This window comes from Aulonocara stuartgranti (assembly GCF_965226115.1).
Source record: "Aulonocara stuartgranti genome assembly, chromosome: 22".
NCBI classification, from domain to species: domain Eukaryota; kingdom Metazoa; phylum Chordata; class Actinopteri; order Cichliformes; family Cichlidae; genus Aulonocara; species Aulonocara stuartgranti.
In genome coordinates this window covers 24,916,527-24,943,568 of record NC_138957.1, presented here as the reverse complement: position 1 = coordinate 24,943,568, position 27,042 = coordinate 24,916,527, and the positions used below count along the sequence as shown (strand labels likewise).

General features: G+C 40.0%; 1 protein-coding gene across 2 annotated transcripts in view; it reads right to left on the bottom strand.

Annotated features, from left to right (window-relative positions):
- Positions 1-26,826, bottom strand: part of LOC309698512 (RNA-binding motif, single-stranded-interacting protein 3) — a 296,725-nt gene extending 269,899 nt beyond the window's left edge. For both annotated transcript variants that reach the window (XM_082521018.1, XM_082521020.1), the window contains exons 1-2: positions 26,503-26,826; positions 23,293-23,481 (exon numbers count right to left, since the gene is read on the bottom strand). In XM_082521018.1, coding sequence (XP_082377144.1) covers positions 23,293-23,466 — 174 coding nt within the window. In that variant the 5' untranslated portion in view covers positions 23,467-23,481; positions 26,503-26,826. The remainder of the gene's footprint in view (positions 1-23,292; positions 23,482-26,502) is intronic.
- Between the last annotated feature and the right edge of the window lie 216 nt (positions 26,827-27,042).

The following is a 27,042-nucleotide window of genomic DNA, read 5'->3' as shown; positions in this document are numbered from 1 at the left end:
GAAGTAGCAGGAAAATGCAACTCCAGCTGTGGCTCAGCTCCTTTCCGCCTTTTTTCTAATATCCTGGCATCAGCAGATAGTGAGGAAGAGGGGACTGGACACTGGACCAAGAACCACAAACTGTCCTTGTGGGTGCAGTAACCAAGGACAGCAGCATAGGTCAGACACTTGAATCACTGCACAGCACTGACCAGGGAAAGAATCTGGCGAATAGCTACTACTGCTATACTATTTATTATAAGGAGGAAAGAAAAAGCAATTAAGAACCAAATGTGGTTTAAATTGCTTGGTGATCCAATTAAAACTGAAGCCCTGCAGATAGCACTGTGCTTCTAATGAGGTAAAATTAACAGCATTAGCGCTGCCTCTTTCCAACTCCCATATAAGAACTTCCTTCTTTTTTGCCTTTTCATATTTTTCTTCCTGTGGGCATGTCCTATTCTGAATGTCTGTAGAAAATAAATATGTGTATTTGGAGTTATTATCGCTCTCTAATTTACCGTAATGAAAGTGCTAGCCGGCGCTGGCGGATGAGCCATTTTAATTTGAGCATCGAATGCAGGCCTGCATATTAATGACCTTATTTGCATAAATCATGTCACTCCACTTGGGATTCCAATTAAACCCTTGATTAATTGCTCGGCTGACCCGTTAAATAGAATCCTTTAAGTGGTTCAACAGGCCACCAAAGCCTGTTGACACACACGTACATACACACACACACACACACGCGTACAACTGTAAACTCACACGACTTCCCCAGAATAAAATTAATCAGAAGGAAAGGATCTACTAATTTGGAAATGTGAATATGTTCTGAGAAGTGTGAAACCTGCGGAACAGCCCATCTCGCAGAGTCAAGATTCAAGCGTAGAAGAGAAACGCTGTTGCTCAGCAGAAGAGAAACCACATTGCAGAAAGGTGCTTGTGGATGTGAAAGCTTTTTTTCTTTTTTGTTAGATTTCCTCATTCACTGATAAAGATCCTGAGCTAGGTATGAAGAAAAGCTGTAAAAATAGAAAGCTGGTTTACACAGATTTAACAAATACTCAGCTATTCTGCTCTACATATTAATATGCTAAACACAATTAACAAAAACAAAAAAACCAAACAAAAAAACAATGACACACACAGTTGTTTTAAGTTTAGCCAACTGTCAAAGCATCTTTGTTGTGGCTGCCCTTTTATTTTTCAGCCATGATTTGTAACCTCTGTTGCAAAGCAGTATGAGATCAGACATACAGATAAATGCATGTGCTTATTATTAACACTAAATATACAGTCCCCACTAGAGCTGCACTGTGTTTGAGACCAATGCACTAAATGTGTCGGAATTTAAACAACGTAAAAAAACCATTGCGTTCATATATGAAAGCACATTATCGTCGCGGCCAATCAGACGCAAAAGCAGTGAAACGACAAACACCAGCTTAAATATCAAATAATGACAATTTAATGACAAGACATTGGCAGCATCAGATCCCCACTGTGTACAAAGAATGAAGTTGTTGCTACAGCATTAAGAAGTATATGGAAGTAAACAAGCCATTTCGATGAATACGTACGATGCGAATGTATCTTGGAAAACCTAAAGCCCTCCATGTTGTTTCCAGTTAAATAAGGGTTAAACAGGCTCACTTCATGTGCAGTGCAACTGATAGTGCTAATGTTGCTACTGTTTTTAGAGACACTCAACGTCTCAGCTAAACATTCATTGATTTCTTAGCATATGCAAAAAACAAACAAACCAAAATAAAATGATTAAAAGTTGTTATAATATATGTTCCAAGTGTTCTGGATGTTTCCACCAAACAGTGTTGCAGACGGGGCTCAGAGTGAACTAGTGAATGATACAGATTGGCTGTAGCAGTTCTCCACATCCACCTCTGTGTGTCTGCATGCCTGCTGTCTGTCACTGACTCTCAGGTCACAGAGCTGACCTCTGGCAGCCTGACTGATATAGAGGGCCACATGTGTCAGTATGTGTGTGTACCTGACTACTATTCTCATTTTATCGACCTGTTTATCTATCTCTATATGGGGGAGGGAGAGAGGGAGAGAGAGAAAATGCAAAGAAATCTATCTGAATACACAGGAAAGAAGGAACTAAATAATCTAGTCTGCCTAAGCTTTATCTAGCCCTAAACAGAGCAGAATAACTGTGAGTGTCAGAGACAGAAAGCAGCGACGGATACTAACCAAGTGTTGGCTCAGTGACCACAAACTGGCAATAGAACACGAAGACACAAAATGTCATGCCAACCAAAAGGAAACAAAACATGTGATCACTGTTTGACAGGTGAGTCTGATGCAGAGATGCATTTCCTCTTGCAATGTGAGCCAGTCAGTGAGGCTATGAACATTTACTTTAACCAATTCAGTGCTGCAACATCTGAAAAGTAAAATTACTCACATATATCGACATGAGGGGCAGTGAATACAAACGATGCATAGCTGTTTAGTTTGCATACTCAACCGAGTTGAAATTTGATTGTCCATTTTATTGTTCTCTTCTATTGTAATACTGTGTAAACTGCATTTCGATGTTCTGCCAACACTGTTTTCAGAAACTGTGCTGCTAATTAAGCACACTTTGACAGAGAGAAAAAAATAATAAACATGTACTAAAAACGGTCTAAATTTTTCTGTTTCAGATTTCAAAAATTATAAAATTTTCTTTTCTAGAACAAATATCTTGTTTACTGGAATATGACTGAGTCATTTAAAAGGTATTACTTTAATCTCAGGTATACTTCATTGACAATTTTCACTATTTAAAAACTATCACACCTTTTATCAATGCGTTAAAATTACAACTTTACTTATTCTTTATTGATTTCACTAGTCAACACAATTACCGCTCTCAGATTTCGTTAGATGATGGCTGTCAAAAACCTTTGTTGAAAAATGTATCTTACTGTGAGAAACAAAGGGAGATAGACACATGTGCAAGGTATATGTTCCTCTCTCCATGCTGTACCTGCTGGATTTGGCAGGAACACGTGCTGTTATCTGACCCCGTTCTATCTTACCCTGGCTTAAGGCCAACCTGCCCAGGCCAAGCCAGGCACATCGGATTAATATCTGCTGGCCTGTTACGTGGCTCTGTCCTTACATCACAGTTTTCTGCTGCTGACTGGACAGTGAAGCTGTGAAGTTTAAGACGTGTGTCAAATTGCACACAGAAGCACACTGAGGTGCCAGGTGAGTGTCAGAGGTGCCACACTGGATTTACTGACAGAATAATTCCTCACATTTCACTTGCAATTACCATTTACTAATTCAATGCATCAGTGCCAAATGCCACACTCCATAAAGACTACATCAATACAAAAAAATCTCCATTAATTTCTCACATATTAAGATATTGAGCTCCTTTTTAATGCAGCTCATGCATGTGCGAGTTCCTGCTAATGCAAGCTATACTGGATCGCAGCCAGAAGCTTCAGGGTGCCAAAGTGAGAATCATGGCATGAAAGAGGCAAGTGATTGAGTAAAGCTGTATTATAGACTTAACTTTTAGAATTTTATCTTGAAGGCTAAAGAAAAGGTGGCGTGGAGGCCAAATCCAAGTAACTGTGGTAATTCAATTATAATGCATTTAAGAGAAAAGAAAAACAAGTATTGAACATAAAACAATAAATACTGCTTGATGTGGCTTTCTGTGGTTACAGCATGTTTTTGCTGAGGTATTGTGTTGAAGGTTTGCAATTTGGACTTGGCATCTCTAATCAAAGAAATGTGGACATATTTTTGAATTCTTCCTAGATTTTTCACCAGGCAATTAAAAACTACACAAAAACTATGCACATTTAATGTGCCTTTAGCGTACCAGCTCTTGCTCTCGGAATTTTATCATGACAATAGAGAAGCAGCCTCGGGGCCCTTTTAAGCTTCCCTCATTTCATTTCCATGTCTATTGCTCTCCGAGTTCACTTACATTTGGCTGTGCATCACCATGGCAGCGGACACTGGCCCTCACGTCTGACTCAGACATCATCCAGAGCATTTCAGCTCTGAGTGAGTCATAATGAGTCCCACTCTCCGCTGCTACAGCGCTGAAAATAGGCTCACTTTCCTCCTTAAGATTTCTCTAGGGAGAATGTCTGTGATCATCTCTCAAAACACTCCTTTCATTCTGTAACAAACATGTCCCAAAATAAGAGACAGCCAGGACAGTTGGGATCCAGCCAAGGCAGTTTTAGGCAGTAATAAAGTGTGGATAACTGCACTTTTACAGATATACGGAGGAAAATAATATATGCACACACTTAAACTGCACATTAAGCGACCAGCTACACTTACCTACTCTTCACCTCTCCACACATAACCTAGAGAAATTAGTCAGAAATTGCTGACTGCATGCAAGACTGATTGAAACCACAGCTTTTCAGTAGACTGTTTTTGAACAAATGCTATTTATAGCTATCTAACCACCACTCAAAGTAATGCAAACAAAGTGAGTTTAGAAACTGACTTGTTTTTTTATTTTATTTAGATTTAGCAATATTTAAATTACACTCCCTTTGTTATTTATGGAAGCTTTGTTCAATGGAAGTTAGTTACGCACCTGAATTTTAAACAAGCTGTCAGTCTGCACTCTTCTATGTAAGCAATGCAAGTCCACAGAGAAAGCCTATCAACATGGGTCATCCAGAATGAGTTAATATCACCTAGAAAAAGAAACTGTAAAACTAAGGATTTTTTTCCTTGTGTGTGTTTGTGTGTTGTGTTTTTGAGACACAGCCTCCGGGCTCATGGTTCTGCTAAGTATGAAGCATTTTATTGCGATGGGAGGGGAAGACAGAGGGAACACAAGGAGAGAGGGACATTTCCCTGCGTGAAATGTGTAAATGAGATTTGCTAAACCTGGGCATGACATTCATCCTGGGTTCCACGTCTGGGGAAACTAGACATGTCTGTATCTCCTTTTCCTTCATTTCTGAAATCCATATACTTCAAATAAGATTTGCTGGTCTGTCACTCATATAGACATGGGTAGTTTACCATTCACACACCTTGCCAGGTGCTACCTTAAAATACTTCTTGGCCACTTTTGCAGCCTACTGCGACAACCTCGAGGCTGAACTTTACCTCACTGATAAATTTAAGATATCAGTTAAGAAACCAATAGATTACATATTTTGCATATTTTGCAGTTCCTAAGCTACAGGCCCGTCATGCAGCACGCCGTACCTACCAGATAATACAATTAAAAAAAGGAGAAGCTAATTTCAGTCCTTAACAAGTCTAGTTTATAACAGGTAACCTGTAATTAACAGGTAACATTTCCATTACACTGACCAACACGACATGTAGTTACATGATTACCCAACAAGCAGTTTACTTGTTCAGTTTGTGTACTTTTTAAATACCACATACATTTTTGCACGTTCTTTTAATATGCTCTCTGGAGCCATGCCATTATCTTCTATTACACTTTGTTAAACATATTTATGTAATTATATGCAATTAGATGTCACATTGCTATCCTTTCAATCTCAATAAATCCTTTCACGTCAATAAAAACAAAAAATACTTTCTACACAAATCGACACAATCTGTGTGCACGCAAAGATTTAAAGTGGTTCCACTGAGAATGATTAAGTATACGGAGCACAACTGCGCAACAAAGAGATATCTTTCTGTCCAAGAAAACCACCCTGTGTGCTAAAAATAGGTCCATTCAGAGCAGTGTGTAAAGAGGATCTGCTACAGCTCTCCTGGCAAAAGAGCCCATGCTCCCAATCCACCCCACCACCCTTCCGATGAGATTTGCTAACCTCGTGCAAATGTGCCAGTGACCGAGTCTCCTCTCCCCTTCAAGACCTGTTAAGGTCTCCTAAGACAGTGATTAACATCATTACAAGTGTTACTTAAATCTGCTGCCAGAGAGGAAGAAAAGAGCAGCACGATGCTCATAGAAAAGATACAGTTTATAGCACTTAAATGTTTGTCTGATTAAATAGTATTATAAATACTGATGACATTTTAAGATATAATATGTGCAGCGAGACTAATAAGAGACTGAGGGATATGACTCGAGAATGCCAGAATGAAAGTATAATCTGGCAAAATGAGGGAAGTCGATCATTTATGGGTGTCCGGGGCCTTTCCAATAATTCTAATGATTTGAGATCATAAGAATTTTAAAGAGACAGACTGCATAAAACTGCTGAGAAATAATGGAGTCAATGGCTGGAAGAGGAGAGTGTGATTGGGATTAGAAGGCAATCTGGATTAGGTAGAGGATCTGCGGCTCATGCTGCTGCTACTGCAGGCATCGGATGACACATGCACAAAAATGCCAAGTCAGGCTGAGAGCCTTAGACAAGAAATGCATGAGCATATCAATTGGCATTTGTGCTGTCATTTGTCTTTTTTTTCTCCACAGGCTGAGTTTGTCTCTTATAATATCTCAATTTTCACAAACAGAAATCCCTTCAGAAAAAGACAAGATGTATATAGCGTACGCTCAAATTATACACTGTGTAATAGCTGTTTGGTTTAATATCTATAAAGTTAACAGAGCTGTGGCACAGAGTCAGATATGTATTCCATCGTTTTCAATACAATTGGCTCGTATAACAAGCAGCCTAATAATACTTGAAATAACTTAATTACTGTTCACTCTCCGCAGCGCTCTAATTATAGCCTTTACAAAAGAGCAGCAGTAATGCACTTTTAAGTGTAATGGGAGTTTACCTAATTAGGCCTATCACACACACGCATGCACACACGCACAGACACAGTTACACACTAGTGAGTAAACTGTCATTCAGTAATTAGTAATGGTGATGAAACCCTCTATTACCATTTCATTTACACACCATCACAGGGCACAGTCCGCTGACACACAAGCCAAGCTTTTCTAACAGCTTTTAAAACAGTAATATCTTTATGACATAACTGTAGCACGGCTCAGCATGATGCATTAACGGGGATGTCATTTTATTTCGCCAATCAGTTAAAAGCCAGTACGGTATTTTACCATTATCCACTCTAGTAATGACTTGTGTTATGTCTCTATCAGTAGTGTTAATGAGTGGGCCGGTGCGGTCTGAAAACTGCAAATAAGAAGGCCAGTCAAACAGTCTAATGAGATGTGAATATATATATATATATATATGCGTCTGTATTACAGACCTCAAGGATCATTATGGAGGTGTTGGCTCTTTTTTATCAAAGAGCTGGTGGGGTGCCCTAACAGTGCCCCTTTGAGGCATACAGATAACCACACAATCACCCAATGCGGATAAACGGATGAATTCATAAAATGATTTTCACATGTGACTTTTAAAAAGGAAAAAGAATCTATGGGATATCTTTCATAGGTATAGCTGGGTTTTTTTAACCTTCATTTGACTGATATGAATGTCCAAGAGGCCAGGGACCCCTGGGACCTCAAAAAAATTTTGATTTTCAAAAGAAACATTAAGCAAAGCAGAAATAGAAAATAATGATGTCAAATCATGTCAAATTATGAACAGAGCAAAAAAAATTTTTTTTATTAAGATGACGGTTAATAACAACAAGTTACAATACTCCCTCTTAAATGTTGAAAAGCCACTGCCCACCATGCTAAAAATCCAAATTCGGTCCTTGACTGATGCTTTTTCTAGTTGTGTTGAGTACATTAGGTAGACGATGATAGGCAATGAAGCTTCTGCACCATTAAGCCCTAGTATTAGAGTAAAGTAATGTAGCGGGGTCGGGACCCATTTATCCATTATACATACAATAGACATGAAACTTCATCACTTCCATTTATTCATTTTACAATTATCTCTTCAACAATTAGATAAGCTTACACATATGTAAAAACAAATACAGCATTCAATAAAATAAACACTAGCTCTTAAACCTACAAACTCCAAGGAAGTTTTATATTATCATGCAATTTGAAAGAAACTCAGCAAATGATTAGAAGCTCATCAAATAGGCTGCATCAACCACAATAACGCACACTAATAACTGTGTATAGTAAATATATGTTTTCAGTTGTGCAACATGATAGGCCATCATTTACATGGTCTACATGTGATGCAAAGCCTCTAGCTCTGTCTGGCGTGTGGAAAGAGCAAAACGACTCCATGTGCTATCTGACTGTTTATGAGTGTTCATGCTGTGAGAGAAAAAGACTATTTCCATTGGTTTTAAAATACTGTCGATTAAAATTAGCATTAAGAAGCACCCAGCTATAACCAGAACTGATGACAGTCAAAAATTTGAAGTGTGAACAACTGCTCTTTGTGTGCTTATGTGTCTATAAGAATAATTACATACCACATTATCCTATTGCAATAGAATCAGCATTGCAATGTACTCAGAAACACTACCTGGCAATGCACGAATTACTCTTTCTGCTAATCCCCAATACAACTATGCATGCCATTGGCCTTAGCACTGAGGACAAGTTAACATCAGACCACCTGCAACATCATAGTAATATAATTTATATAAAATAAAATAGTGTAACCATGGCCATCTCACATGTGTGATCAGTTTTCCTTTGTGCACTTGCTTTTTTGCTCCATAAGGTTTTAAACAACAAAAGCTGTTATCGGCTGAACTATACATCTAATGTCTACGCTTTTGTTTGCCATTCACGGGCAACTAGCTCGCTAACGCTATCAGTGTCTATATCTAGTATTTTGGAAGCTTTCCATCTGATATGTAATCAGTGTACATTCAGACAGGCATGCAGGCTGGCTCGCCATCCAATCTTTGCATTTGGTCAGAAGACAACATTTTATTTTTATTATCAGAACAGTTGATTTATTGACTGTAGATGTAAAACCATTTTCAACAAATAAAAAAAGAACAACTTCTGGAGCATAATTCACCCTCTAGCTTTAATATAAAAGTCAACAACTATTTGTGACGTCAAACTGTGTGTGCTGTAACCTGAACTTCTCTATATTATGTTTTGATAACTTTGTGTGCATGTTAGTGTAGTCAGGTCTTTTCATTCATTAAGATCCAATGTGTGATTTAGAAGCTTCCCTAGTTTTTTAACATATGGTATGTGCACTTGTGTAAGTAAATTTTCATGCTTTACTGCTTTCCTCTGTTTTCTCAATCACCCTGTGTGCATGTTTGAACAGACACAGCGAGCAGAGGAGCGCAGCAAAACAGAAATATATGGTTTCATCATGATTGTGGACTCGACGTCAGTTACAGAAGCATATCTCATCCAGCCGTTGTATACCCCAAGGCTAAGGTGAGCAAATGATAGCAACTGCACGGTTGTTTTTTCCTTTTAGTGAAGTGTTATGGGTGGTCAGACATGTGGCAGATGTTCATTTCTGTCTGGGTTGGAGATGTTTATACTTTAGTACAACATCCAGTGGTTTTGAATCTCTCATATCACACCTAAGGGGAAGAAACATTGCCAAAGCTGTTTTGATGTGTCTCTTTTATTTATGTACATTTATTTGGGCTCTGGCTGTTGTCAGTAAAGCTAATGTTGCACCAAGACCACCAATACTTCATAGCCAAAGCACAGTCACCTGTTTCTTATCATTACTTCCGGTTAATTCTGTTAATGTGTAAAAGAGCATAGATATGGAATTTTCCAGCGCACAGCAGAAATTATAGAACAGAAATTGGAAGAAAAAAAGTTTTATATGTTGTGATTTCTTTTTCTGTTTTCCATTTGGTTGGGATTATATGTATTCACTAAAACGTTCGAGAAGGGTGTTATGAAGACTGCAAGCCAAGTCTCATCTAAACACTGGAAAACACTGATGTAAGTGCTCCATAATAATAATTAATCAAAACACATTTCTGAGTAGAAACAGATTGTCCTAATGGAAATATTTTAGCACGTGTGTCACTACCAAACAGAGTAGCATCTGTTTGACTGGACTTAACAGCGCTGAGGTCATCTTCCCATGTGAACGCTCTCATCCTGAAGATGGTCTGAAAAGCCACTAGTCTATGTACGGACATTTCAAGCTTACAGTGACAAGAATACACATTCACACATGGGGATGATTTGCATCATTGACAGTAAATGGGTTTTGTTGTTCTTTGCAGCATTAAATTCATGTAGACACTAATTTTAAGAAAAATAAATATGAATTAAATATATACACTACAAAATGATTCCCAGTGTTCTGAAAAATAACTAACATTTTATCCACAGCTGTGTTTAAGTTCTAAATCTGAAAATTTCAACACTTACTTGGACCAGTTTTCAGCTGGAAAACCAGGCACCAAGTAAACAGATATAAAGCACAAGCAGTTTGCATAAGTAACATGAAAAAGGGATAAGTAGTCTTGATTTCTTCCTACACTGTTCAACTGTTTGGAAAGGTTTTGTCCGTTATGTTATCCCTACGCATATCTTTTGTATTAGAAAATGGCAGAAACACATTAATTACCTGTACATACTGAACTCCCTATAGCAAGCTGCATTTTGCTGACATAGTTTGTGCCCACTTGTCCTCCCAGAGTAAAGGGTTGCTAAATCAATACAAGGTTGTTGTTAATGTGCACCTTTATTCTATAATGAAATATTTAAGTGATGGGAGCAGCCATTTCTGGGATAGCATCCCCCACCTTTTCTAGTGTATGAGTTTATCAGTAAATGGGGGTCGTTTACAACCACTCACATTCACACCTGCAGCAAACTTAGAATTGCTAATCAACTTAACCCCGTGGATGTCTTTGGACTGTGGGAGGAAGCTCGAGTACCCAGAGAGGACCCATGCAAGCACAGGGAGAACAGGCAGATGCCAACCAGCTGGCGGATTCAACCCAAGACCAGCCCTGCTAGGTACTGAATATTACAATAATCTGAATCATGTGCTATTGACTTTGTAGTCAGCAGCTTTCAAATCAGTTAAAGACCTATGCAAGGTTTTGGACAGATAGCAAATACACAATGAAGCTGTTCTGGCAGCACGTGGTAGTCCAACACCTTTCTAAGACACTTTTAATTAGATTTTACCTTGCAACAGAAATTCACACACAGAAAACAAAACACTTTTGCACAAACATGGAAAACAGAGTGTTTAACTAATATATCTAATACGAACATCTGGTTTATATCATTATTCTTTTATTCTGAGAGAATACTCTGTAACTAGCTTTTCATTTAAAAAAAAAAATCAAATCATCTAAGACTAAATTTGCAAACACTGATCTTTTTCTTTCCGTCTTTAAGATGGTTTCTGCAAGTGATTTGCACATCAGAAGCTTCTATCTTGATATTGCAAAAGGATTAGCCTCCGTCATCTGTGATATAAAACAGCAACAAAACAAACTACATACTATCAACTAATATTCCTATTTTTATTTTTGAAGCAGTGATCGCCAAGCCCTACTCTATGCTCCGTTTTGGTTTTTTTGGCTTATAGCCACATTTGACAATACTAAACACATTTTCTAGCAACACAGAAAAACTCCAGAGAATTTCACCCTATGGAAACTAGAACTGACTACTGCTAATCTCGCACATTTGGCAATTCTGCACAAGTCTTCCTTGACCTTTCTTTTGCTGCCAAGTCATCACAAACACAGTGAACAGTTTCCAGCCTTGACACTGAGTCAGACACAAACCACCAACAGCATGCATACTTCTACACAGCTAAAGTGTGGCAGACACACAGCAAACATCCATGGGGTCTACAATTCATAAAAAAAATGCAAGAGGCAGTTTGTTTGTTTTTTTAATCACAGCGAAGGATTTTCCAGATGGCCTTCTAAATGGGGCATTCTCGTGCTTATGTTAGCATGCCAAATTGCCGGCCTGTAACTCAAGCTGCACGTCCAACAAATATTTCATTATGAACTAAATCTATAACAGCAGCGGGGTTTTTATTAAGGCAGTTTAGTTTAAAAAATTCTTAGAAAAAACAAATATAATATGATAGTACAGCTGTTCATGCTGTTAGCAAGTGTACAGGTATAAGGTCAACCGGTTACGAAGTTAAAGACAAGCAAAACTGGAGTCATGACTGGTGACACTTTGGTCATCTGTGTCAAGAGGATTAGGAGCAGCTAGTGATCCCAACAAAGCCATGTGTCATAGCCACTGAGCTACACACTCCAGCGAGCACTGATCCCCTTAACTGACTCTTTTAACTGCCCCGGCAACTAAGGCGAGCTGACAGCGGGGCTATTTTCAGGCAGAAATCACCCTGGTTTGCACAGGGCCACAGAGAGAGGGGGCCATGGCCCATGCCATCGCTTTCCATTAGGAGAGAATGCAAAACACAGTGAGGACCTCACTTTGCCACTTTGCAGCAAAGAGCAACCTTTTGCTCACGACAGCTCCCACAAACAGATGAGGGACAAATGTGTTGTGACAGCAGCTAATAAGTTGCCTGCGATCTGCTGGTAGTGTGTCACCGTGTGTGTGATTGTCACTGTGAACACATGAAGGTCCATGCGTTGTCTATGTTTATACTGAGAGTATATGCTTTGAATAAAGTAGCAAAACACACCAATAAGAGATAAATAGAGCTGCTAAGAAAGGTTGCATCTTGATACATGAATGCATGATACGCATTTGACATGCTTGATCAGCCTCTGTACTTTTGTATGACAGATTAAAGAGCCAATAGACTAAAATAGCAAGCAGGAACACAAATAACGTCTACAAATAGCCAGGGGCCGTCATAAAACACATTAGACTGCATACCAGTCACACTGATAAGCTTTTCCTACTGTTTAAAGTATAGTGTTACAGGGGTTATTACAGCATCCTATAAAGTTTCCTGAAAAGCGCTATCTAAGCAAATCTATTACTATTCATGCAGAGATTCCATTTGCATTTAAATGTGCATCACTATTTTCTTCAGATACATCAATTCCTGGTCAGCTGATGTTAACAAGCATCCATACAGCCATTATAAATAGAGCAAACAGTTCAAAAACCAAATGGCAATGCCGTTCCAACTCTCCACTAATGATCATCCGTCCCTAATACATGAGCTCATGGGCTAAAGTATGACCTTGGTCACCAAACCAGGAGGTAACCCAATTACCTTATGCTCTAGGCACTCCATAGAAGATATATTTACTTCAAATAACCTGACAGGGACACAGAGTTTAATTTTCACTGTGGGGGCCTGAATCAAAAAAGTGTATCAAACCAGATGACAGATAGTTTTTATTTTTTGATTAGACTTTTTTAACTTCCTCTTTCAAGTGACATCTCTTTCTGCCTTATTTAGAATCACTCAGCTTTAGCACAATGGTTCCCCGCGCAGAGCTCTGTGATGCAGTTTTTCTATACTGGGTGCTCATATGAATACTGTACCATACTAAACTGAGGCTGGAAATTTAAGCAGTGTTGCAGGAGTGCGTCATTAGAGTTGTACTGATGAATAAATTGCAGAGGTTAAATTCTGGTATTGAACATATCACTAAGTTACACCTTTTCTCTTTTTATGATTTCCAGTACTAAAGTCTCTGATGCAGGAGAGATGGCCTGGACTTAAAGAGCCAGAAATGAGCAATGAGAGTTAGAAGATTCATATGTGATGATCAAATGTAAGCCATTTTCAGTGGCTACATTTTTATTGGTCATAAAAGTAAAAATCTAAATATCAGTGTTCTCTTAGGGCTGAACAATTATGAACAAAAAAATATTTGATTGGTGTGTCATGTAATATAACACTGCCATGTGCTGCTGCATTTGACCCATGTAGAATTGTTAATGTAAAAATAAAATATGGGCTTCTTAGTCACCTAAATTTGGTGCATCTCTTAGAAGGAAAATAAGAAATATGCATAAAACTCCAAAAATTGTACTAAAAATGAACACCAAATGAAATCATCAGAGGACAATTTTTACCTGCATTGTCCTACATTCCTGTTAATTAAAACTTTGCAGAGTCCATCTTCTAGAACTAAATTATACAGTTTTCACTGTACCTGCATGATGGATGTAAACAAAATTCAAAAGTACGCCACAGCTGTGAAATCCCTCTACATTTCCCCTGCAATGTTTTGCATACAGCGCAATTATTGCCACTGAAGCAAACTAATTGCTTGGTGGGGACAATGCAACTTGTGTCCACTATGCTGGCCATTTTACAGAAGCCTTCATTACTTGCAGTGTTTAGTGGACATGTGTGTTTGATCTAACTGAATGTGATGAACTGGTGAGTTCACTTGTCTTTGTGAGCTGATGTGATGTCCGAGATAACGTTGAACATTTGACGTGTCCGCATTAGAGATCTTTGCACTGTTTTTCTTGGCCTTATGCACTCATCATACTGCACTTTGTGGTGTGTTTCCAGGCAGTTGAATAACTCAGCTGTGTTGCGTTGGGGTGCAGACGCAATTCTACACAACTCTCAGCATATGATTTGTTGTTGGTTAACATCACTTGCCTTAAATCTGAGCTACTTTCAAACAGCCCACTTCAAGGGATGAGCTTCCCCTTCCCCCTGCTGTGCCGAACATTTGAATTTTGCCATCCAGACTAGTCAAGAAAACTTTAAACTGTATGTTGCAGAGAACAGCTTTGATTGGCACATGTACTAATCTAATTCTGAAAAGAAAAAAAAAAAAAAAAATCGAATTTCCCAGAGGAACCCACCCGAGGGATTAATAAAGTTCTATCTAATTCTAATTCTACTCTAGGCACATGGTCAGGTGCTGATTTACAAAGAACTTGATTTGCTTTTTCTTTGCGTTCTTACTGGTGGAAGACACATTTTTAATATCACTCGATCATCTTAATTTAATTTTGGGAAGTCAAAATCCTGATCGAGATTAAAATTCAATTAATTGTGCACCCTTATGTTCTATTCAAGTGTGACACTGAACTGCATAAACACAAAATTCAGCCAGCATCAAGTTATTCACACCTATTTCTACTGTCTAATAATTTATTTTAGAAAGCCCTTCCATTAAAATTGGAAGGTGCATATTCTATATATTCACATCTTTTGAAAAGAGATACACACACTCACAAGTGTGAGGAGAAGCAACAATAAAAAAAAAAAAAAGCTTTATCTACCCGTGCCAATATGACAGCAAGCCAGCAGGCACCTTCCCAAAGACCTGACAGTAAACCAAAATTAAATAGAGCTATTACTGATGCTATTAGTTACAGCTTTGTTTGACAAGTCAACCTGTCTATCTTGATACAGGTCTGCTCGTGAAACAGAACACAGCAGGATTACCAAATATTTCATTATTCAATCTGGACATTATTTTTATGTTATTCTTTCTCCAAAGAATAACAGACAAAATGCTTTCTGAATACACTTATATATCAAATTAGCTTTAAAAAAAAGCAGCTTCCTATAATACTTAGGGATGCATTACAGTAATGAGATTACCACATCTGCTTGAGATGCTCTGCCATCATACTCACCTCTCTGCAAAATGACTGTCTCTAAAGACACTTTCCTTGAAATGCTCTGGCGCGTGGCAGTGAATATTTGTGCTGTCAAAGGATTAAAACATCACACCATATCTAAAACTATTATAGCTACCACTCTTCCAATTTATTTTACTTTCCTGACACAGCTGAGCAGATTTTAATTTTCTCAAAATAAAAAAAAAACAGCAAGAAAGAAAGAAAAGCAGTAAAGACTTTTTAAAGGTCACTATTATGAGGTCTTTGAACTGTCATAACTGCAGTCTTCACACAGGAAGCCATTTAGTTATAGCAGGTTTAATTTGCTGCATGGGGGAAAAAACTGGAAGCCATTTGTATGTGTGAATGTTTAGTATTTGACAAGGTGCCAGTTCTCAATTTATGCACTTGCAAAGAGCACATTGTAATATGCTGTTTAATGTGCATATTACAGCTATTTGCACATTGTGCTGTTCCTATGATAAGGCACGCTGGCATTTTGATTAACCTGCGCTTTAGGAAACCTGCAGAGGTTTGGGACAGACTAGCCCTCCTCCCTCCACAACCATCAGCCCACCTCCACTACCCCTCCATATCCGGAGGAAGGGTGCGGGATCGATGGCATGCCGGGATGCTATTAGAGCTGAGGCAGCCAGGCAGCTACAAGTTCAAAAGCAAAGTGTGGGAGGAGAAATAACACAAGGTAATTATCTGGGCCCCGCTAGCTACCGCCAAGGTAATCTGTAGAGTGGAGGACGAAGGGGGGTTGCGGAGGTGGTGCTCAGGATGTCGGTCCATATTTGGCTCAACTCACTGCACTCAGTTCAATCCAGCAAAAGCTGATGAAGACAAAAACTTTCACTTTACTTTCCTCACATATTCTTTGCATTTTGATACATTAGCTATTATATCACCTTTCACTGGATCGTGCTGAACTTGAATGTTAATCGAAAAAATTAGGCACCACAGATAATGATATATATAAACAGAAGACATCCCAAGCTTTCGCACTGCAGCTGAAGCCACATTGCCTAGCAAGGTGAGATGCCATCTGCTTTTTTACAGTTATCTTAATAATCACGATGAGCAAGAAGTAATTAAGCAAGTGCACCAACAGCATCTGGACAAGTCATCACAAAGTCAAGAAGGTTCCACTTACCTGACTTGAGCTCGCTCAGGTTGATTTTACAGTTTAGCAAACATGAAATTCATTCAAATCTGGACCCAGTAACATTTGCACAGATTTTAATTTTCGGATCGTTCATTTGAAAGTGCACACAAATTCAGTCGAAGCAATTTAACATAATTTGCTTCCTCTGTTCCTGAATGTTTGTCATTTGTGTAATCAAATACAACAGCAATAATCACTGGTACGACTGTTCCACTCCACGCATAAAAGCTCACTCCCCAGTGACTCATTTCTAATGGAAAGAAAACACAAATTACCACATCGAGGGAGGAATAGATCAGTCGGTTTTACATTCATGAGAGATAAAATAAACTGTCCGTAAAAAATAGAGTGCACACAGGTACAGGCATTAACACACTCACGTAGACAGCCCCTTTAGAAAACTGTAGAGAACAATTATAAAAACTGCATGCTCAGCAAGCTAACTCCTACAAGCAGCCATAGGCTTTGCACTGCCGACTTATTTTTGCTTCCAGTGCAGTTAATGAGTTAAAGGTCAGTAGGCTGTTATGACACCAATTAGTGCAATATTTCAAATCAGCACTGGTGCTCATCAGCAGTGGTGGGCCGATGCTTTGAGATTTCAACAGAGCTAATTGGAGAATAATCCGCACAAGGCGATTCATCATGGTGAGGGATGCAACTGAAAGAATCCCTCAGGGTCGTTTAGAGGTCACGGACTGCACTTGAGATAGTGTCACGGATCAACGTGGGGGTAAGGGCACAGCAAATATCCGTGCGGGACCACGTTAGGGTTAAGTGCACGATCAGATTCAGCACATTATAAATCAACACATTATCAATCACCACAATACTTGAAATGTGCAATTCACTTGTATTTTTATTTTTATTCCTATTTATTCTATTTATCCCCTTCGTATATTTTATTTATATTTGTCTCTGTATTTATATATGTGTGTGTATGTGTGTGTGTGTATATATATATATAATATTCTGTAACTGTAACTTCTGTCGGTGCTGTGCTTTTTGGAAATCGAATTTCCCAGAGGAACCCACCCGAGGGATTAATAAAGTTCTATCTTATCTTATCTTATCTTATCTTGTGTTTCTTCTACAAAATGCCTGGGTGCTGAGCTGAGACTTTTCTTTCTCTCTTGTCAGAGGCTCTTCGTGGGCGTTTTTAATTTTTCGTTCCTCCTGACAGGTCATTTCAGAGAGCCATTTGTGGTCTGAACACTCCCTACATTAGTCAGTTACTCCATACACATCTGGGCACACTGCCGAGGGTGGATCAGATGCTGTGACTTTTGACTGTCTGGTCATCAGCTGACCTTTAGCAGAAAGACACCTTACAACAGCTGGAGTCTCTTCTGTGCACAAATGTCCAAACAAAGGGCCAAACAAAGTAGCAAGCTACTGCAGAAGTAGCAAGCTATGTTAGTTACCTTTCAGTCTGAAATGTTTAGTTATGAACAAACACCCTAAAATATTCATGTAATAATAGTACAGACGCAAGATTAAAATAGTGAATCCTGGTGTCTCTGATCTACTGATACGGATTATCAACGGTGAATCAAGTGGGGTCAAATGTTAAATCCAGGATACCAATTATATATTATTAAACGTATAACTCAGTTTATGGTTGGTCAATTGACACCATGGTGTTAATAGAAAACAACCAAGCTGAAAAAAAATTTGGTGAGACATTTTAAATGCTCTTTTTGAAAAAAAGCCTGCTCAAAAAGAACAGCCTACAGTTAGCATGCAACATTAAAAGTACAAGCTTGGGATTAATTGCTCACTAAAGGGTTTTTCATCAGGTTGAAACAAATGTTAAACCTTTACTTTCTTATTCCTGGGAATACAGGGTCAGTCTGGGGATTCAAACGGGAAAATATACTTTCGCCACCTAACTTCCTTAACCTTTATGCAACAGCTGACTGAACTCATGATGACCTTATATGCCACCGCAGCTCTAAGCCTGCGCCCACAGGCCAAACTGTGTCACCTCATTCTGTATGATGCATCACTAATAAACAACAGGGCAGGCGAGAGGCGAGCACCCTTTAACAAGGACAGAGCAGTGGTCCATTTCCACTGATGACACCTTGATGAATTAACACTCCAGAGGAATCGATGAATCCACGGCTGCAGTGGCCTGCTTGCCAAACAGTTGGTCAGGCCAGTGGCGCTGGGACCCGCGGTCCCCAGGCGATGTTTCTGTGAAAATGCACCACTTATTAGAATTATCTACTCTGCTAATTAACAACAGAGAATGGGGAAAAAAATTAAAAAGGACAAAAAAATGCCCACTTCTGCTTGCTTCAATTAGAAAAAGGTTAAATGACAGCGACAGTGGTCTTGTTGCATGTTGTGGTTTGTTGTCTGCTTATGTGGAAACACCCACAGTAAAATTAAAAACTAATGTTTAATGTTGCCTCTGTGAGCTTGTTAGAAAACCTCTGCTCTCTGAAATGTAAGCCTTCATGCCCCATTGCTTCACAGTGCAGCACAAACAGCTAAACACTGACAAATGCCCCTGTTCAACATTAACAGACTGCACTCAGCCTTCCAAGGTGGCAACATTTATCATTACAGCCATTAATGTAAGATATTTGTACAAAGGTTTTGATTTGTCAGTAGACAATAAAAGCAGACATGGACGAGTCAATGTTGGATTTAAAAGGCATAGGTTGAGGTTTGAAAAATTAAATCTTCACACCAACTGCGGGTGGTAGACCAGTGTATGTGTGGAAATTCTGATGGTCTTATTGTGCTGAATACCTCAAAGGCAGGAGATCTTCTATCCAGTCTTATAGATGGTGTGTATTCATGTGTATGTCAAAGGACTGTAATAAGAGACTTTAGTGAACTACCTGAAAGAATTCAGATAGCGAACATAATCTAAGTTTGCATGGTCACAAAGTATGTTATCCTACAGTACTACTGCACAATTACAACTTAAGATAAGATAAGATAGAACTTTATTAATCCCTCGGGTGGGTTCCTCTGGGAAATTCGACTTCCAAAAAGCACAGCAACGACCGAAGTTACAGTTACAGAATTGTTATATATATATATATATATATATACACACACACACACACACACACACATATATAAATACAGAGACAAATATAAATAAAATATACAAAGGGGATAAATAGAATAAATAGGAATAAAAAATAAAAATACAAGTGAATTGCACATTTCAAGTATTGAGTCTATTGCACTGTTGACTATTTACAAAAAGTATTGCACAAGGTATTGTACAGTGAGGTGAAGAGGCACTACAGCTTAGTTGTTCCCCCCTCCTTTGTCCTCCTGTTTTCCCTCCCTCTCCCCTCCAGAGAGGAGTTAAACAGTTTGATGGCGTGTGGGACAAAGGAGTTTTTAAGTCTGTTAGTTCTTGTCTTGGGGAGAAGCAACCTGTCACTGAACAGACTCTTCTGATTGTTTATGGCCGTGTGCAGAGGATGCCCAGCATTGTCCATAATGTCCATCAGTTTCTTTAATGTCCTTTTCTCTGCCACTGTCACCAGAGTGTCCAGCTTCATGCCGACCACAGAGCTAGCCTTCCTGATCAGTTTCTCCAGCCTGGATGAGTCCCTCTTTGCTGTGCTGCTCCCCCAGCACACCACAGCATAGAAAAGTACTCCAGCAACCACCGACTGGTAAAACATCCTCAGGAGCTTCCTGCAGATGTTAAAAGACCTCAGCCTCCTGAGGAAGTACAGTCGGCTTTGGGCTTTTTTATACAGGTGCTCTGTGTTGCATGACCAGTCCAGTTTATTGTCCACCCACAGCCCGAGGTACTTGTACTTGTTGACCACCTCCACCTCCTCCCCCTCTATCTGAACCGGCAGTGGACCTTCTCTGGACCTCCCGAAGTCCACAACCAGTTCCTTAGTCTTTGAGGTGTTGAGTTGCAGGTGGTTTGTGTGACTCCATGCGACAAAGTTCCTCACCAGACTTCTGTACTCCTCTTCCTGATCATCCCAGATACACCCCATGATGGCCGTGTCATCTGCAAACTTCTGAATATGGCATAATTCAGAGTTGTAGCAGAAGTCAGAGGTGTACAGGGTGAAGAGAAGAGGGGACAGCACAGTTCCCTGTGGTGCTCCTGTGCTGCTGACCACAGTGTCAGACGTGATGTCCTTCAGCCTGACGTACTGTGGTCTGTCGGTGAGGTAGTCGGAGATCCAAGCCACCAGGCAGGGGTCCACCTCCATCCTGTTCAGTTTTTCCTGAAGCATACAGGGCCGGATGGTATTAAAGGCACTGGAAAAGTCAAGAAACAGTATCCTGACCGTGCCTTTTCCCCCATCCAGGTGTGAGTGGGCTCTGTGTAGGAGGTACAGGATGGCATCCTCCACTCCGACACCCGCCTTGTATGCAAACTGTAGTGGGTCCTGGGCATGTTGTACCTGTGGTCGGAGGAAGTTGAGGAAGAGCCGCTCTAGAGTCTTCATAAGATGTGACGTCAGTGCCACCGGTCGGAAGTCATTCAGCTCATTGGGCCGGTTCTTTTTGGGGACCGGGACGATGCAGGATGTCTTCCATAGGGCGGGCACTCTCCCCAGTCGCAACTTATACAAGAATTTGTCACAGACTGCAGTAACTGCAACAAAGCAACTAGCTCCATGAGCAAAGGGTGTTTTTGTTACAGTTCCATTATTCCACAGGTCCATATTCAACATCCTTTGTCCAATACATTCACCATCCCTCCTCTTGCACATGTCCAAACCATGTCAGCCTTGCCTTATAAATTGAGCTGTTCCACTGACCTCCCTCTCATTTCCACACACGTATCCACTGGCTTTCATTCCTCTTCTCTCCAGAGTATACCTCCTCCTCTCTTCCACCTCCTCCCCACTCTCACTACAGATCATGTCATCTGTGAGCATCATAGTCCACGGAGGCTCCTGCCTGATCTCATCTGTCAACCTGTCCATCACCGGTGCAAACAAGAAAGGGCTCACAGCTGATCCCTGATGTAATCCCACCCCCACCTTGAACCCATCTGTCAATCCTACTGCACACCTCACCACTGTCTTGCCCTTACATACTTCTCTGCCACTCCTGACTCCTCGTGCAGTACAGTTCTTATCATCACTTTATTATATGCTTTCTCTTAGTCCACAAAGACTCACAGCAACTCCTTCACTCTCAAAGCAAATATCACATTTGTAGTACTCTTTCCTGGCATGAGACAAAGGGCCACAAGCCAGTGTAGTCCTAGTGTCAGTCACAAACCAGAGGGATGCATCAGGAAGGGCATATTCGCCAGTTCAAATATGTAGATCATCAAGAATGAGGTCGCTAGCATTAAACGTGAAAGTAAAAGTACTGAAGTAATAGTTGCTTTATTTGATCACAGCTGCAGAAAAATCCCCTAACTCATTAAACTGCAGAAATTTTAGACATAAGTGCAAAGACTTCCTTCAGGTTAATACCTAATATTAAGTAGAGTTAAATGCTACAGTAACAAGCTGAAACTCAACCTAAAATAACTGCATTGTATGATTATGACTTTTTGATGTTAGTTTAATGCTTCAGAGGCCCTTTCACCTCACTAAGTTGGAAACCCTAAAGCGTGATGTCGATTACTGTACGCTCAAACTCTGCTCAAAGAACTCAAAATTGATACAGCAAGCCATGACAAGCAACCCATTCAGAGCTGCCAGTAGCAGTCAGTCCAGTCATCTAGTGAATGTTTTTGATATCTGTTGTGGTTATTCTGCCTCTATCTCTTCTCTGCTCTGAGGCGTGCAGAGCCTCTCGGGCTGATTGACGGAAAGAGGTTCTGGCTCCTGCCAGAGAAGCATGATTGACATCCTTGAGATGGAGCACAGCCAGTGAGGATTTTACTGTCACTCTTGGACGTGCAGAGGGCTCCAAAATGCACAATCCACTTGGGTTTTGATAAGTAATAGGAACAGGTCCATACCACAGCGGTGCTTGATATTTTTGCGTTGACTGGACCCTTTAAAACAACTGAGGCATGAGAGCAAAAGTAACTATAGTTTTGAAGCAACAATGCTTTGCAAACATGTCCTTGCAGAACTGGAGAAGTGTCGAAGCTCATGATTGAGGACTGACAACGCTTAACACTAGAGACGGTCCGATATAGGGTTTTTAAGACCAATACTATTAATAGGGAATTTAAAAATAAGATATTGGCCGATATTTATTCTTTCAGGCACACAAAACAAGCAGGTCTCCCAAACATTTCTTATAAGCTGTTATTTATGAGCCATTACTTATATAATATGGCAATGTAGGTTAAAAATAAACGTGTTATAATGTTGCAACAAGTTATGATTATTCATTCATGGCCTGCCTAACGCTCTAATGTGTTTGTCGCATTCCAATCACGTGCGTTGCAAACAGGTAAGCTGCAGAGCGCCCTCTGGTGGGCAAACAATACAATGTACAACACTCGCAACCTGGCTGAAGGGTGTTTCGCCTGTCTCTTCTTTACTTCTCTAAATTTAAATTTTATACGGCAAGAAATTACAATTATTTGCTGATACCAATATATCAGCAAATAGCTAGGATAGGCTAATATTGCTAGCTGCCAATATCCATTGTGCTCTTCCTAACGCCCCACAACATAAAAAAATGTATTGGCAAAAAATGCAACTTGGCTTTTAAGCACTGGAAAATAAAACACACTCAAAGTACAGGATATTTCCCACATAGCTCAACAGTCAGGCAGGATCTCATCACTCAACACACACATACACATGTACAGACACACCCAGACCCAGCGCCTGCAGATGTGCAGCAGTGGGAGCCTGTAACTCACTTTTTTGTCGTCTTTCTGCGTTGTTGGCTGTGCATCTTTACTGTGGTTGTCAGTGGAAGGCCTGCCACCGGCATCCATCTGTCTGTCATCCACTTCATTCTGCTGATCGGCCCCTGACCGAGGAGAGCCCAGAGGGCAGGGCTCAGGCTGCTGAACACCACTTTGGACCTCCATCTTCCCCTGCAGTGCCTTTTAATGGTAGCACGAGATTGCAGAAAATAATGACGAAAGAGTGGATGAATGAAACACTTGGACTGACTTACAAGTTATGGTTGTTTTCACAAAATCTCTGCACCAGTGTTTGTATTCTGAGACATATCTCAGTCTGACATCACTATCGATTTCCAGTATTTATTACAAAAGTCGTTCGAGCTTTTCTGCATTATAAGTCATATCACTGGAACACAACTGTGGGGTAAATATAATCCCATCTTTAAAATTTTCAAAAACAAGGGAGACATTTAGACATTTCACATCAATAAAGGCACGGGTGTAATCACTAATATTAAATGGCATTAAAGCTGGAGTCTGTTTATGTAAGTTAGCCTTTAGGATTTGGGTATCATGCATGACTAACTGGAAAATTTGAGGACACTCAGTCATAGTTAACAAGTAAAAGGTCTGTCAAGGAAATTCCCATCAGGCTCTGGTTGCCATTCTCTCAGCTACAAATGAAATAATTAAAACTTAATAATAATGATTATATCACAGCACAAAATGATTTGCTATCCTTCCCATGGCACTGCACTGTATCCTAACCTAACCTCTGACTTTGCACAATATTATTAGTCCCCATGTGAAAATGTAATTTTTATAAAGGGAATTACCCAAGTGCTGTTAAACAAAGCTTAAAAGTTTTATTCTGAATGTAATGGATCACTTTAATCCATGAAACCCTGAAACTACCAGAGTCAAAATGATTAGCCCACCCAACGCTAATAGTCAATTGTGTATCCTATCTGCTGGAAAACAGCGCATGTCATTTGTTGTAGTTTTAGGTAAGTCTCACACACGTCTCCTGATCTGAGCCTATTCTTTTTTGGTGAATTTTACATGCTCCTCCAAATTTGTGGTCTTCTGGCATGGACTTCCCTCTTCAGTTCACCCTACAGATTCTTAATGGGATTCAAGATAGTGCAGGCCAGTCAATGGCATTCACTTTGCTCTTATGGAAGTAGTTCTTCACCAGGGCTGACGTATGTATTGTGTTGCTATTGTGTTTTGGTGCTGGCTGCTTGAGGTTTTCTTTCAGAATCTTCACGTCCTTCGTTCTTCGTGATTCCTCCCACATTGATAAAATTCCCAGTTCCAGACGCACTGAAGCATCCCACAGCATAATACTCCCACCGCCGTGTTTCACCATGGGGACTGGGGACAATAGTCTTTGGGTTTTACACCTCTCCCATCTTTCTCCAAACTAAAGCATCTTTGTGGCTAAAGAGCTCCTTTATACACTGGAAGAATGTGCTTCCAGCATGCATAATGTTTCTCTTTCTTTAATTTGTCTTAAAAGTGTCTCTTCTGCAAAAGCAGAGTTTATCTTGATCTGCAACCTTGCAGTCCACTCTTGTGCAGGTTTCAAGTGATTTTCTTCATTCAGACTACAATTCCAGACTTGGTTAAGTCACTCACATCTTGGCTGTTGTTCTGGAGTCTAAACACATCATTAATCACTAGTTTTCTTTTAAGGGTCTTTGAAATCTTTCTCTTCTTACCTCTGATGGGCTTGTTCTGTACACCGTGGCTCTCTTTGAGTTTTCTTAATGATACTTCTCACTCCAGTTGATGACACTTGGAAACAGTGTCATAACTTTGCATATCCATCTCATCCTTTGTGAGCATCAACAACTCTTTTTCTCGAGTTAACTGATTTATTTTGTTGTTGTCATGAGGGTTTCTCAGGTGTGAGCTCAAACCTTTGCTGAAGTGTTTATACTGTTTGTAAATTGGAAGATAAACCTCAGTTTTCATTTTATTTTACAAGCTTTGGGCAACGTTAAAGCACATAATTGCACAGCAGTGGTTTGTGCTACGGCTCAAAAAAAGGTCAGTTTTCAGTGGGCTAATAACCCTGGTCATTTGGGGTGGGTTTTTTTTACCCAGATATTATGCTGTTATTGTGTGGAAATCTAAAGCGAACTAATATTTTTAGAAATAGGATGTTGAAAATCCCTTACTCTGTTAAAAAGCATTTGGGAAGATTTTGAGAAAAACTTTCAGTTTGGGGACTAATAATTCTCTCCTAATCTGTATGTGTTTGTCACACTGAGAGCACTTAAAAAAATAAACTGGATAAATAACAGATGTTTAAAAAAAAAATTCTGATCAAACAACATGTTTTAAATTGTAACCTTATAATCTAGAACAAAAAAAAAATCATTTAACAGTGTGGTGCATGCAAGGAAGCATTATCTCAGTAGTGAGGACTTGTTTTTCCAGGTCTCCGAACAATAAAGCAGAGGACAAACAAAGTAAAGACAAGTGACCTCGTTTGAAGGACAGATCTGAAATCAGCATCGGGTCGATGTTTAGCATCTGAGTTGCTTCATTTTGCATTCTGGGGCCATTAATAAGTTATGAGGTCAGTTGGTTGTTCTTGCAACTGAGATGAGCTGCCTCATAAATACATGTCCTGAAGGACCTTTCACTGAGCATCATAACGCTGCAGCCCAGTGAAAACTGGCACAGACACAGACAGGTGAACTTCACCTGTTGGTCCCCGTTAATGAACCCTTGTGATGTTCCTCGAGTATTATCATTTAATTGTTATAATGCAAAAAGGTTACAAAAGCACTAAGTGGGACTAGAAGTGACTAACTCTGCAAAGATTATCTTAGCGTGTGGCGTGTCAAAGGATACACCTCTTGCAGGTCTCTCTATGTTTGGCACCTAGCAGGTGAGGCCCGAGGTCAGTGCAACATTCAGTGTTCAAAGTTCTCCTTCTTCAGCTGCTAATGTGAACTCGCCTGCTAGGTCTTCCGTTCACGCTCACAGCTAAAAATGAAGCTGCAGCTAACCGTGGACGTTTCACTTAATGCACACCAGAGCAACTCAAACATTTTCTAACGTCGTCCCGACTTCAAGCGACACAAACATCCTCCCGAGGGGGTTGTCGCTCCTAGCGCTGTGCCTGTGATATTACAATGGCTTCAACAGCGTAACGGCAGCGGCACACCAACACAAACAAGTTCCAAAAGAATGCCGAAATACCTCTGTCACTTCTTGGCTCCTCGTTATGTCAGAAGCATATCAAGAGGAAGATGCGGTAGTGCAAATTGCTTTACATCTCTGTTGTTGCTCTGACGCGGAAAGCCACAGCAGTCTGGGGCACAACAACAGGCAACCGCTTCATTTAGTTGTATGAGAAGTTATTCCGTCAAAAGCTGGCCGCGAGGCTTTGAGACGCTCTGCTCGAGCCCAGGAGGCAGTGCACGATGTCAAAGCCACACAAGCCGCTTCAGCTGCTGCTGCTGTCACGGCGGGCGTGTCCCCGCAAGCTGTCATCAAACAAACCCACCTCCCGGTTACACCGAGCCCGTGTCAAAAATGCTGCCTTCAGGTACACCTCGAAATATCCGAGAGAGCTGACGTTTGACATCGCTGTCGTAGAAAAGTTGCTATAAAGCAAGCCGCTTTTCATACTGAAAAGTAGCAAAAAAAGATTAAAACGTTAGTTTTATTTTTTTGTTATTATTTATAAGAAACGTAGTCATTTGAAATCGTAGCGAGTGTCCTCTATGTTGCACTTTT